Source organism: Mustela erminea, chromosome 19, assembly GCF_009829155.1.
Source record: "Mustela erminea isolate mMusErm1 chromosome 19, mMusErm1.Pri, whole genome shotgun sequence".
Taxonomy (NCBI): domain Eukaryota; kingdom Metazoa; phylum Chordata; class Mammalia; order Carnivora; family Mustelidae; genus Mustela; species Mustela erminea.
The window spans coordinates 5,078,249-5,091,553 of NC_045632.1; the positions used below are offsets into that span (position 1 = coordinate 5,078,249).

Below are 13,305 nucleotides of genomic sequence, written 5' to 3' on the forward strand. Positions count from 1 at the left end.
TCCTTATCATTAATTACTTTAAATGTAAATAGATAAACTTATCTAATCAAAAGACAGGTTATTTTCAGAATGGATAAAAACACACGATCCAATTATATTCTGTCTACAAGAGACTCACTTTAGATCCAAAGACACAAATAGATTGAAAAGATAGAAAAAGATATACCATAAAAATAGAGAGCAAGGGTGGCTATACTAGTATCAGAAAAAACAGACTTTAAACTGAAATAGTTTACAAGAGACAAAGAAAGACATTATGTATTAATAAAAGGTTCAAAGCAGCAAGAATATATAACAATTCTAAGTATTTGCGTACCCAATAACAGATTAAAATACATAAAGCAAAAATAAATAGAACTAAAAGAAGAAAGAGTTCTACAGTAACAGATGGGGACTTACATACCCGGCTCTCAGTAACAGATAGGACTACCTACCATCTGGAAGCAGAGATCCTAAACAAGACAATAAACCAACTAGATCTGATACATAAACAAACAGAATACAGTTTAATGACAACAAGCACATATAGTCTTCTGAAGTGCACATAGAAGATTTTCAAGTGTAGATCAAATGTTAGGTCACAAATTAAGTTTCAACATATTTTAAGAGGTAGATATCATTTGAAATGTCTTCCCTGACCACAAGAGATGAAGTTAGAAATCAGTAACAAGGGGTTCCTGGATGGCTCAGTTGGTTAAGCTGCTATGTTTGATTCAGGTCTTAATCCCAGGGTCCTGGGATCAAGACCCACATGGGGCTCCCTGCTCAGTGGGTAGTCTGTTCCCCGCCCCTGACTTGTTCTCTCTTGCTTGCTCTCTCAAATAAAGTCTTTTAAAAATTGACAAAAAAAATAGAAATCAATAACAAAAGTAAAACTGGAAAATACAAAAAATTGTGGAAATTAAACAACATACTCTTAATGAATAGAACAAAGAAGAAACTATGAAAAAAATTCCATTTACAGTAGCATCAAAAAGAATAAAATACTTAGGAATAAACAAAAAGAAGTAAAAGATTTGCGTATTGAAAACTATAAAATATTGCTGAAACAAAGAAGACATAAATAAAGGGAAACATACCTCGTATTCATGAATGGAAAGACAAAGTTGTTAAAATGTTAATACAACCCAAAGCAATCTACAGATTTAATTCAATCCCAATCAAAATCCGAGTGACTTTGAAAAAATATAAATAGAACATTTGTGTGGAATCTTAAGGGGTCTTGAATAGCCAAAAACAATCTTAAAAAGGGAGAACAAAGATGGAGGATTCATACCTGAGCTGACTTCAAAACAGTACACTAATGGAAACAAGGTGGGACTGGCATTAAGACAGACATACAACAGGGGGCTCCTGGGTGGCTCAGTGGGTTAAAGCCTCTGCCTTCGGCTCAGGTCCTGATCTCAGGGTCCTGGGATCAAGCCCCACATCAGGCTCTCCACTCAGCAGGGAGCCTGCTTCCCCCCCCTTACCCCCGCCCCCATCTCTGCCTGTCTCTCTGCCTACTTGTGATCTGTCAAATAAATAAATAAAATCTTTAAAAAGAAAAAAAAGACAGACATACAATAGAATGGAGAGCTCAGAAAGAAACCTTTGCATATGCTGTCAAATGATTTTTTACAATGCTGCCAAGACCATTTGATAGGGAAAGAATAATCTTTTCAACAAATGGTGCTGGGAAAATCCACATGCAAAAGAATGAAGTTGGACCCTTCCTTACCTGACACCATATATAAAAATTAACTCAAAATGGATCAAAGACCTAAAACTATTAGAAAACACAGAACAAAATCTTCGTGACACTGAATTTGGCAATGATTTCTTGGATATGACACCAAAGGCACAGGCAACAAAAAATATGTAGACTAATTAGGTATCATGAAAAATTTTCAGGGTACCTGGGTGGCTCAGTTGTTGACCATCTGCCTTCCGCTCAGGTTCTGATCCTACCATCCTGGTCCTAAGATCAAGCACTGCATTGTTGGGGGAACCTGCTTCCCCCTCCCCAGCTCTCCCTATTTGTTTTCCTTCTCTTGCTTTCTCTGTCAAACAAATAAATATAATCTCAAAAAAAAAAAAAAGAAAAAGGAAAAATTTTTTCAAATTTGTATATCAAAAGACAATGTCAGCAGAGTAAAAATGCAACCCACAGAATGAAAGAAAATATTTGTGAAATCATGTTATCTGACAAGGGATTCATATCCAGAATACATAGAGAACTCCACATCTGATTCAAAAATGGGCAAAGAACTACCATGAGATACTATCTCACACATTTTCATACAGCTACTGGAAAAAAAGGAAAGAACAAGTGTTGGTGGAGATGTGGAGAAATTGGAACCCCTGTGCACTGTTGGTGACAATGTAAAAAATGGTATAGCTGCTGTGTAGAAAACAGTAAGGCAGTTCCTCAGAAAATTAAAAATATAATTATCATATAATTCTGGTTATATACTCAAGGTAATTGAAAGCAGGGTCTCAAAGATATTCTTATACACCCATGTTCCTAGCAGCATTATTCACAACGGCTAGAACGTGTAAGCAATCCAAGTGCCTACTGAGGGATAAATGAATAAGCAAAAGATGGTATAGCCATATAATGAGGTATTATTTGGCCCTACAAATTTAGGAAATTCTGACATGTGCTACAACACAGATGAACCTTAAGGATATTATACTAAGTGAAACAATGCCAGTCACAAAAAGACAAAGACTGTATGATTCTACCTATATAAGGTACTCAGAATAATCAAAATGGAGGTAAGGAGTATTAAAATGGTAATTGCTAGGGCCTGTGGGGGTGGGTGATAGCAATTTATTGTTTAATGTATATAAAGTTCCGGTTTTACAAGAGGAAAGAGTTGTGGAGGCAGATGGTGGTGATGGTGTGCAACACTATAAATATATTTAATACCACTAAGCTGTACACTTAAAACTAGTTAAAATGGTTTAAGTTTTACATTATGTGTATTTTACCAAAATAGAAAAATTTGAAAAAAAATGGAATGCAAAATGGTATAGCTACAGAGAGTCATAGTTTCTTCTAAAAGTTAAAAATACACTTTTTTTTAAAGGATTTTATTTATTTGTCAGAGAGAGAGAGAGAGGTAGGCAGAGGGATAATCAGGGTTCTTAGGAGCCCAATGCAAGGCTCGATCCCAGGACCTTGGGATCATGACCTGAGCTGAAGGCAGACGCTTAACCAACTGCACTACATTTCTGCATAACCCAGAAATACCATTAGTAGCTATTTTCCCAAGCAGTTTCATTTACAAAAACCAGTATGCCAATGTTTATAGCTACTGTACTCATGATTGCCCAAATGGAAAAACCCACATATCCTTCAACTACTGAATAATAAACTGTGGTACATTCATAGAATGCAATAAGTAGTAAAAAGGAATGAAATATTGATAGTCAACATCCATGAATTTCTTATCTATTACACAAAATGAAAGAAGACAGACTCAGAAGGCTACATAAAGTATGATTCCATTTAAACGACACGGGGAAAAGGCAGAAGTATAGTGATGGAGAACCCATCACTGGTTGCGGCAGGCTAAAGGTGGAGATAGGGTTTGATTATAAAGGGGCAGCACAAGGAAATCTGGGAGTGATGGAGCTAGCTGTTTTGTATCTCAACTGTGGTGGTAGTTACATGACTCTATATGTATATGTCAAAAGCCATAGAACTATACACTATACATTTTACTATATGTAAATTTAAATTAAAAAATAATTAAGGGGTGCCTGGGTGGCTCAGTGGGTTAAAGCCTTTGCCTTCAGTTCAGTCATGCTCCTGGGGTCCTGGGATCGAGCCCCGCATCGGGCTCTCTGCTCAGAGGGGAGCCTGCTTCCCTTCCTCTCTCTCTGCCTGCCTCTCTGTCTACTTGTGATCTCTGTCAAATAAATAAAAATCTTTAAAAAAATAATGAAAACCTTGTGTTTCAATTATACTTCAATTTTAAAAAGATTTTAAAGGACGCCTGGGTGGCACAGTCAGTTAAGCATCTGCCTTCACCTCTTTCCCTGCTTGTTCTCACTCTCTGACAAACAAATTAATAAAACCTTCAAAAAATAAAAATAAAAAAGATTTTTAAATGAAGGTATTTTTAAAGATTTATAATCTTTGTAAAATATCAAGATTTATAACAAAGCTGCAGTAACTAAAACAGATATAAATCTCTACATAGATAGATGTCAGATATCTAAATATTTATACATATCAGCTCTTTAATATTGGGATAATTCCCTTATTTATATTCTATATATTGTCTGAGAAGATATTCTATATATTATCTGAAATTTTCATTTTTTTAAAGATTCCTTATTTATTTGTCAGAGAGAGCACAAGCGAGAGAGAGAGAGAGAGAGAACATGAGCAGGGGGAGTGGCAGCAGAGGGAGAAGCAGACTCCCCACTGAGCAAGGAGCCCAAGTGGAATTCGATCCCAGGACCCCGGGATGATGACGCAAAACAAAGGCAAACATCTAACTGACTGAGCCACCCAGATTTTTGCTTTGTAATACTTAAGACTTTAATCCATCTTACATTGATTTTTTTAATAAGGTGTGAAGGGTGACTCTAAATTTATTTTTTAATATGGATATCCAATTGTATCAGCACCATTTATTTTATTTTATTTTTTAGATTTTATTTATTTATCAGAGAGAGAGAGCGCACGCGCACAAGCAGGCAGAAGCAGAGAGAGAGGCAGGCTCCCTGCCGAGCAAGGAGCTGGATGTGGGACTCCATCCCAGGACCCTGGAATCATGACCTGAGCCGGAGGCAGGGGCTTAACCAGCTGAGCCACCCAGGCATCCCATCAGCACCATTTATTAAACAGAATTTTCTTTCCCTACTTATTTGTAGTGTCAACTCTGCCATTTATTAAAGCTCCATATATCTTTGGGTCTGTTTCTGGGTTCTTTGTTCTATTTCACTGGTCATTTTGTGTATCCTTGCATATTTACCTCACTGTCTTAGTTACTGTAACTTTATGCAGACAGGAGAGAGAGAGAGAATCTCCAAAACAGGTAAAGCAAAACAATATAGGGATACATACACAGGTTCTAAAACAGTAAAGCAGCAAGGAAATAATTACCCTATAAGTCAGAACATTGATTTCCTCTAGAGAGGAGCGAAACAGTGGTGTTGGGGTACTGGCACATGGGACCTTAGGGGATATAGATTCTTGACCGGGTCATGGTGACAAGCATGTCTGCATTCCATATGAGTCAAGTAGGCACCATCGAAAACAATTCAGCTTAAACTCCTTAGCAGGTACACTGCTTTTTTTTCTTTTTTTAAAAAGATTTTATTTATTTGACAGACAGAAATCACAAGTAGGCAGAGAGGCAGGCAGAGAGAGAGGAGGAAGCAGGCTCCCCGCTGAGCAGAGAGCCCGATGGGATGCGAGGCTCGAAGCCGAGTGGGGGGGTCGATCCCAGGACCCTGGGATCATGACCTGAGCCAAAGGCAGAGGCTTTAACCCACTGAGCCACCCAGGCACCCCAGTAGGTACACTACTTACAGAGGCTGACTTCTGGAGGATATGAGAGGTAGAAGAGGTTACATTAGAGTCAAATCTCCTGTGTCAGCAAAGCATGCTGTCCAGGGAGAAGTCACACATAAGCCTCCACAAGAAAGTCACAGTTCAGATTCCTCCTACACTCTGGGGAATCCAAGGCGAGGCTGCGTGCCCCCAGAGAAGCAGAGACCACCACCAAGGGACAAATGTAGTTCTATCTCCAGCAAAGTTGGAGATGACTGTCCCTTATTTTCTTCCATAAAGACTTAGGCTTGAAGAAAGGAGGGGTCTTAAGTTTGAAAACACTGGAGCACTTGTGGTGAAAAACAGGTTTAGAAAAGGGGGAGGAGGGGCGCCTGGGTGGCTCAGTGGGTTAAGCCTCTGCCTTCAGCTCAGGTCATGATCTCAGGGTCCTGGAATCCAGTCCCCCATCTGGCTCTCTGCTCAGCAGGGAGCCTGCTTCCCTTCCTCTCTCTCTGACTACTTGTGATCTCTGTCTGTCAAGTAAATAAATAAAATCTTTAAAAATAAAAAAAAAAGAAAAGGGGGAGGTGATGAGTCAAAGGGGAAGGAAGAATAAAAGAAGAGACCACCTCTTTTCCAGTTCAGGTCCCTTGAGACAGAAGCTTGTCCAGGAATGGGAGTGAAGCAGCTTTGAATCAGATGAGATTGGAATTTCAAAGTAGATGTTAGACTGGATTTTTAATGAATGGAAATGATCGGAAGTTAAGGCATCTAGAACTCGGCAAGATCAAGTCAATAATACGAGGGCAGGCACAGAGCTTGGGGAAAAACAAAGCTATTCATATCTGTGCTCTACCACATCAGACTATTTGAAAGGTTATGTGTGTGTGTTAACATGTATTTCTTTTTATTTATTTATTTAAGAGAGAGAGCATGAGTGGGAGGGGCAGAGGGAGAAGCAAAGAGAATCTCAAGCCAACTTTGCACTGTGGGCCTTGATTTCACGACCCTAAGATCATCACCTGAGCCCAAACTAAGAGTCGGAAGCTTAACCCACTGCACCACCCAGGTGCCCTGGGCATTTTTTTCTAATTAAGGGAGAAATAACATATGAAGTGGAGAATTCTCACACCTAGACCTAAAATAAAATTGTTTTACCTATTTAAAAATTCAACTTCTTGACAAAATAAAAATAAATAAAATATCAGCTTCTTGGATTAATCTATCCATTGAACAAATATTTGATTGTCCACTTGGGCCTGGAAGCACATATGACATTGTTCTGGGTATATGGACACAGTAGCAAACAAATAAAATTCCTGCCTTCTTTGAGCCTACTTTCTAGTACAGCTTAGATTCAGTAACTTAAAATATCTTATATAGTGGGGAATATTTGAGTTTCTAACATCTGTGTATGAAATTTGGGTAAATGCATAGATTTAGGGGAAAATTATAGAACCTTTGCATCCTATCATCTATACTAGCTCTCTAATCTTAGAATCATTCCCCTATGCTTAATGATTTAATTCCCCAAGAAATTTGTGGGATTATTTCCCCATCTTCATTTGACAGATACGAAAGCTAAGACTAAAGAGAGAAAGTGACTTGCTGAGGGTCACAGAATTACCTAAGGGTTTGATATAATAAAAACATATTCTTTGTCTCCAATGCTATGTTCTTCCCACTGGGCCAGGAAGCCCCTTAAAACAGAGGCTATAATGATACTTCTACCACTGAGTGGGTCTGGGATTAGTCTTGCTGCCACGGACACCTAAATCAGTGAGAAGACATGTGGGCACTTCCATATCAGATGTCTACAAACTCTACTGCACAAATTCCTAAGACCGAGATTTTGCTTCAGTTTGCCTGCCTAGACTCATAGGTTCACCTGTCCTATGCCCTAGGTGGAAACACAGATGATTTGTAGGCTTGGGGACGGGAAAACTGATGGGAGACAGTGTTGAGCTCATTCTGGGAAACAATGAGGCTGAGGGCTTCTGGAGACCAACTTCTAGCTGAGAAAAGAACACCATGAGCATCAGACCACATGACAGAAAAATATGTAAATGAAAGATCTGAGAAGCTAAGTAAAAATCCCCATGATCCTGAATTTGAATTGAAAAAATGAACATGAGTTTTATAATATATTTTATCTTAGGGAACTAATTCCCAGCTGTTATCAATTAAAAAGGCCTAGGAACAATGACAGTAGCAATGAACACCCCTAGCGCAAAACTGTGATCTCTAAATATCATTTCCCATCAAAAGGAACTAGATATCCTTGGAAAAATAGCTGATTTCAGATCTGGGATATGAAATGTACAAATTAATTCTGATAAATAAGCAGAAAGAATCAAAGTTTACTTTGCTTTTCTCATACAAACTGTTCACTCAGGTAACAAATGCTTGGTCATTGGAAGTTTCTCTTTCTAGAAGTATTAAGCTAATAAAAAGAAGAAGGAATGCTAAAGTTAGAATACCATCACTTTATAATCTCTAATGAGTATGTGTATCTAGTGAACAACCATTCATGGCTGCTCAAATCACAAAAAGAGAGAATATCTTTTGCCTCCTGCTAGAAGTACATATAATACCATTCCTGAAGTATTCTTGCCAGAATATCGACCCTAAAACTAATCAACTTCTTGACCTAACTACCAATATATAAGAAATCCATGAAGCACATTGGGGAAGATATGTGCTATGAAGTGTGTAAACCTGGCAATTCACAGACCTGTACCCCTGGGGCTAATAATACATTATATGTTAATTAAAAAAATAAAAAAGAAAATTAAAAAAAAAAGAAAATCCATGAAACAGGGAGCATCTTAACGGTCACCACCAGGAGGCTATCAGCAAATTCCAGATGGTTACAAACTTCAGGACAAATAACTCAGTTTCATCAGTAAATGCACTGCAAGGGGAAGAAGAGAGAGGGAGATCTATAGATTAAAAGGTCCCCCAATGGATAGAGCAACAAACTGCCACATACGAATTTTATTTGGATGATGATTTAAGCAATATAAAAGAATTATGAGACAGTGTCTCATATAGTTGATATATGACAGAGCTGACATATGATCAAGCAATTCCACTCCTAAGTATATGCCAAGAAAAATAAAAACATATGTTCACCCAAAAAACTTTTACATGAATGTTCATAACGGCATTATTCATAATAGCCCCAAAATGTCCATCAACTGGGAACTGGATAAATAAAATGTAGAACTCTACAGTGGAACAGTCAGCAATAAAAATAAATAAAATACTGATATATGCTACACATGGATGAAGCCTGAAAATATGTCATGTTTTGAAAGAAGCCAATCGCAGAGGACTACATGTGTTGCATGATCACGTTTACATGAAATGTCCAGAATAAGCAAATCTCTTAGACCAAAAGTAGATCAGTGGTTGTCTAAGGCTGAGGTTGGAGGCTGGAGTAGTTGGGGTGACAGCAAAAGCGAGAGGGGTTTCTTTTGAGGGTAATGGAAATGTACCGAAGTTGACTGTGGGGATGGATGCACAACACTGTGATTTATGAGCCACTGAACTGCACACTTTAAATGGGTGAATTGGATAGTATGTGACTTGTATCTCAACAAAGCTGTTAAGGGGCGCCTGGCTGGCTCAGCCAGTAGAGCATGTGACTCTTGATCTTGGGGTCACGGGTTGAGTCCCACCCTGGATGTAGAGATTACTTAAAAAAAAATAAATACATCAAAGTTTAAAGAAAGCCACAAAGCTGTTAAGATAAAGCTACCAGATTAAAAAAAAAAAAATGAGACAACCAGGAAAATCTGACTACTGACTGGGTATTTATTTGATGGTGTTAAAGAACTACTGTTACTTATTTTTAAAATAGTGATAATAGTTTTGTCAGGTTTTTTTTAAAGGGTTATTTTTTAGAGGTAAGTACGGACATATCTACAGATGAAAGGACAAATTTGGGGTTTGCTTCAAAATAATGGGGAGGTCTGCAGTGGGAGGAGGGAAAATGAAACCAGACTGGTCATGAATTGGTTACAAGACGGTGATGAATACAAAGGTATTCATTGTTATTCTTTCATATGTGTTTGAACATTTCCGACATAAAAGGGCTAGAAGCCACAAGACGAGAACCTTTATCAAGCTACCTCTGACTCACTGTGGGAACCCTTCTTTCTTCCAGTCTCCTGATGAAAATTAAGGATGACAAGAGCCATATCTCATACCATTCTTGTGAGAAAAGTGACGATATGTGTAAGGTACCCTACCAAGGGACGGGGCTCCATTTTGTCCAAGGCCAGAGATTCCCAAGAGCAATGCGAAAGAAAATCTGCTCATCACACACAAAGGGGCTACCAAACCGGACTTCGGACAGTAAGGACCCCCACAGCTATGGAGAGAAGAACCTACAATAGGAATCAGTTTTTCTATCTACAATCAGTAGCCCCCACAGCAACGTTGAGACAGTCGCAATTCAAATAGCCTTGCAGTTAGACGCCAAAGGACATTCAACAAGTGTCCAGATAAGATAAAAATTTAGAGTGGGAGAGACAAACCAAGAGCTTCATTCCACTCCCATCGGTTTACCCAGTAAACCCCTCCTTCTCAATCCCTCTCCCACACGTTCCATTCCCAAAGCTGAAACTGGACGGGGAGGCAGAAAGGAGGATGAACACCCGTGTTCCCTGAAGGAAGAGGGTTTAAAACTCAGACCATCGGGTAGTGAGAAGGTGATTGCCTCCTCTCGGGTTTTCTCCTTACCGGACTCAATAGCACCGGGCTTCCGGCGGACAGATCGTTTGGATGGGGGGGGGGGGTGGCGAATGAGAGTGAGAGGCGGGGCTACAAGGCACAGGAACCAATAGGCGATGAGCCGGAGGTTCACGTCCAGTCAAGCCCTCCAATCCCCAGAGCTTGCCCAGCGAGAAACTTAAGCGGTCCAGAGACTTGCGACCTTCACCTCTTCCTACTTACCCCGCCCATCCTCAGGGTCCCACCCGCCAATGGTTGGGTTTTGTCGCAGAAAGTTACCGAGAAGCAGCCACCCAATGGTAGCTAAGCAATCCAAGATACGGAGGACATTTGGAAACACATTCCTTGGATCTTCTGGAATCCAAACCACCTTCAGCCACAACTCCCAACCCCAGTCACTAACTGATGGACCCCATCTCCTTTTGGGAAATACTTCAGCTCAGTTGTGAAGTAGTTCCTCCCACAAGTCCTGAGATCCCTACTCAGCCATCACCCACTAGGCAAATTCATTCGATTTAGCCCTGCAGTAAAACTGCCATGTAGGGGTGCCTGGGTGGCTCAGTGGCTTAAAGCCTCTGCCTTCGACTCAGGTCATTGGGCTCTCTGCTCAGCAGGGAGCCTGCTTCCACCACCCCTGCCCCCGCCCCGCCCCTGCCTGCCTCTCTGCTTACTTGTGATCTCTGTCAAATAAATAAAATCTTAAAACAAAAACAAAAAACTTGCCATGTCTTCTACCACACAGACATGGGACACTGGCGGGCTCAGCAATTTAGATTGGTAGTTGCCTAAACTGGTGTGTGTCAATTCACAGTCTTGGAACCTCTTTTCAATTTTTAGACTCAATATAGGATTACCATGCCTCATTAGCAAATGCATTTATATTCTTTCCATCCTTGCTGAAGCCACCATTTCCCATGTTTGTCTAGGCTAAAGGCCAATCCCTGGATAAAGCAAGGTTAGTAATAGAGATTCTGAATTTGCCATGGCAAGAAGGCAGGAACTCTGGGCTGGACATCTGGCTCTCAAAAGAAAGAACTCCTGGGGAAAAAGACATTTATAGAAAAAAAGTCTGCTGACACCCAGTACTTGGAGTCCCAATGGACTGATTTATTGACCAACAGTATTACTCCTCCAGCTCCCTTCTAGGAGTTGAACAGAAAAGACAAAAAGCAGATTTGTTAGGCATTACTGACAATGTGTGTGTGTGTGTGTGTGTGTGTGTATTTACACACACACTCTCTCACTTCTCTCTCTCTCTCTCTGAGGAAGGGGATGGGGAAAACACAGTAACAGTGGTAACCAGGGAGGATGGGTTCTGGGAGGGGGCTGCAAATCCAGGCCGCATGAGTCAACCAAATAATGCCTTTCTCTTGGGAGTAAAAGCAGTTCTGCATCTGGGGACATTAACAGTCGCACATTGGTATTAAGAGTTGCCCATTATGCTGTTTCAAAGAATGTGTGATGTCAAATGAATGAAATTGGGCAATCACCAACAGGTTAACCAGCAACTTGATTATCAGCTTACAGGACTTCTTCCTTTTGGACCTCTGTAGTAAGTGCTGGCTGGATTAAGGCTAAGCACTTGGAGGATATCACAGGCTTGCCCTGGCTTGTGGAGCTGAAGGAAATCCTTTAGGTGAGGCAGTTTACAAAGTATGTGGGGATGGGGAGGATGACCATGAGAAAAAGGGCAATAATCGTAAGCAGCCCCCATGATGGGTATTGTTGAAGAACCTCTTTTGACTGTGGAAAGATGGGAAAGGGGCTCAGAATGTCAAAGTTCCCAGAAAAGGAAGGACTGTAGAAGGGAAGGGTGGGAGGCGAAGGAGGGCAAGGAGGGCGGAGGACTAAGGAGTCTTTAGGGAGTCAGGGAATGAGATGATAGGGTCTTTAGGCCACGGGTAGATTGAAAATTTAGCCCCCACTCCCGTCTACGGCCATACCACCCTGAACGCACCCGATCTCGTCTGATCTCGGAAGCTAAGCAGGGTCGGGCCTGGTTAGTGCTTGGATGGGAAAATCTAGCCCCCACTCCCTAGGAAGGTCGGGTGTCAGGGGAGGGAGGCTCCCACTGTTTGAGTCCCAGGCCACGTAGGTGATAGTCTTCTGAGACAGATGAATCACAGTAATCACAAACAGGGCTAGCAGCACAAATGGAGACAGAAAGCACCACAGCCCACGAATGATGAGAGAAGCAGGGGGTCCCCACATGATTGCCAAGTCTTCAAGGAACCTGGAAGAAAGGGCCACAAGACTGTGGGAGGCCTAGTCAGGCCTCACCCAGACTTGGAGGTTGAGGCCAGCCAGACCTTAGCATCTTTCAAATATTCTACTTCACCTCCAAACATCTGCTTCAGCTCAAGCCTCACCCTCTCTTATCTTCTCCCTAGTCAGTCCTGCACCCCAACCGAAGAAAATATTTTCAAACATCCCTTTACTGCTCAAAACCTTTCATGGGGGGACGCCTGGGTGGCTCAGTTGGTTAAACAGCTGCCTTCGGCTCAGGTCATGATCCCAGCATCCTGGGATCGAGTCCCACATTGGGCTCCTTGCTCGGCAGGGAGCCTGCTTCTCCCTCTGCCTCTGCCTGCCATTCTGTCTGCCTGTGCTTGCTCTCTCCCCCTCTCTCTCTCTGATAAATAAATAAAATCTTTAAAAAAAAAAAAAAAACAACCTTTCATGGGTACCCAATGCCCTCAGGATAAAGGTCTAGTCCTTTCATTCATTCCAAGAGTATGAAAGTGTTCATGATGTGCGAGGGACTCTTCTACATGCTGGGTATCCATGCTGAACAATGCAAACTAAAAAAAAAAGGCAACACTTGACCCTCTGGGAACTTTCCTTAGTTTCTTCCAGCCCATGGATACAGCCTCCTCTACTGCAGGTTCTCAATCATAATAAATATCCAAGTGGGTTCTCTGGCCTAGACTGCCATTCTCTTTGTCTACCTATTCATCTTTCTGGATGATGCTCAATCACTTTTTCCTTTAGGATGCCTTCCCAGTCTCTCCAGGTCCCCCTAGAGTGTCCCTGGCTACCTTGACTATAGACTTACCACCTGGACTGGGATT

General features: G+C 41.0%; 2 protein-coding genes and 1 pseudogene across 6 annotated transcripts in view; 1 reads left to right on the forward strand and 2 right to left on the reverse strand.

Annotated features, from left to right (window-relative positions):
- The window catches only part of LOC116579995 (orphan sodium- and chloride-dependent neurotransmitter transporter NTT5-like), a 40,700-nt gene extending 30,410 nt beyond the window's left edge, over window positions 1-10,290 (reverse strand). For 4 of the 5 annotated variants that reach the window (XM_032326029.1, XM_032326028.1, XM_032326030.1 and 1 more), the window contains exon 1: window positions 10,244-10,290. Coding sequence is in view for 1 of the 5 variants with exons in the window: in XM_032326031.1 (XP_032181922.1) it covers window positions 9,751-9,820 (70 nt within the window). In the remaining 4 variants the exon portion in view is untranslated. Of the gene's footprint in view, window positions 1-9,750; window positions 9,873-10,243 lie in introns of all 5 variants that reach the window. The other variant, XM_032326031.1, reaches the window with a different exon arrangement.
- A 1,873-nt stretch (window positions 10,291-12,163) lies between these two features.
- LOC116580346 lies at window positions 12,164-12,294 on the forward strand (annotated as a pseudogene).
- Window positions 12,215-13,305, reverse strand: part of LOC116580038 (orphan sodium- and chloride-dependent neurotransmitter transporter NTT5-like) — a 37,095-nt gene continuing 36,004 nt past the window's right edge. The window contains 1 exon segment of the mRNA XM_032326070.1: window positions 12,215-12,467. Within this exon segment, the coding sequence (XP_032181961.1) occupies window positions 12,215-12,467 (253 nt within the window).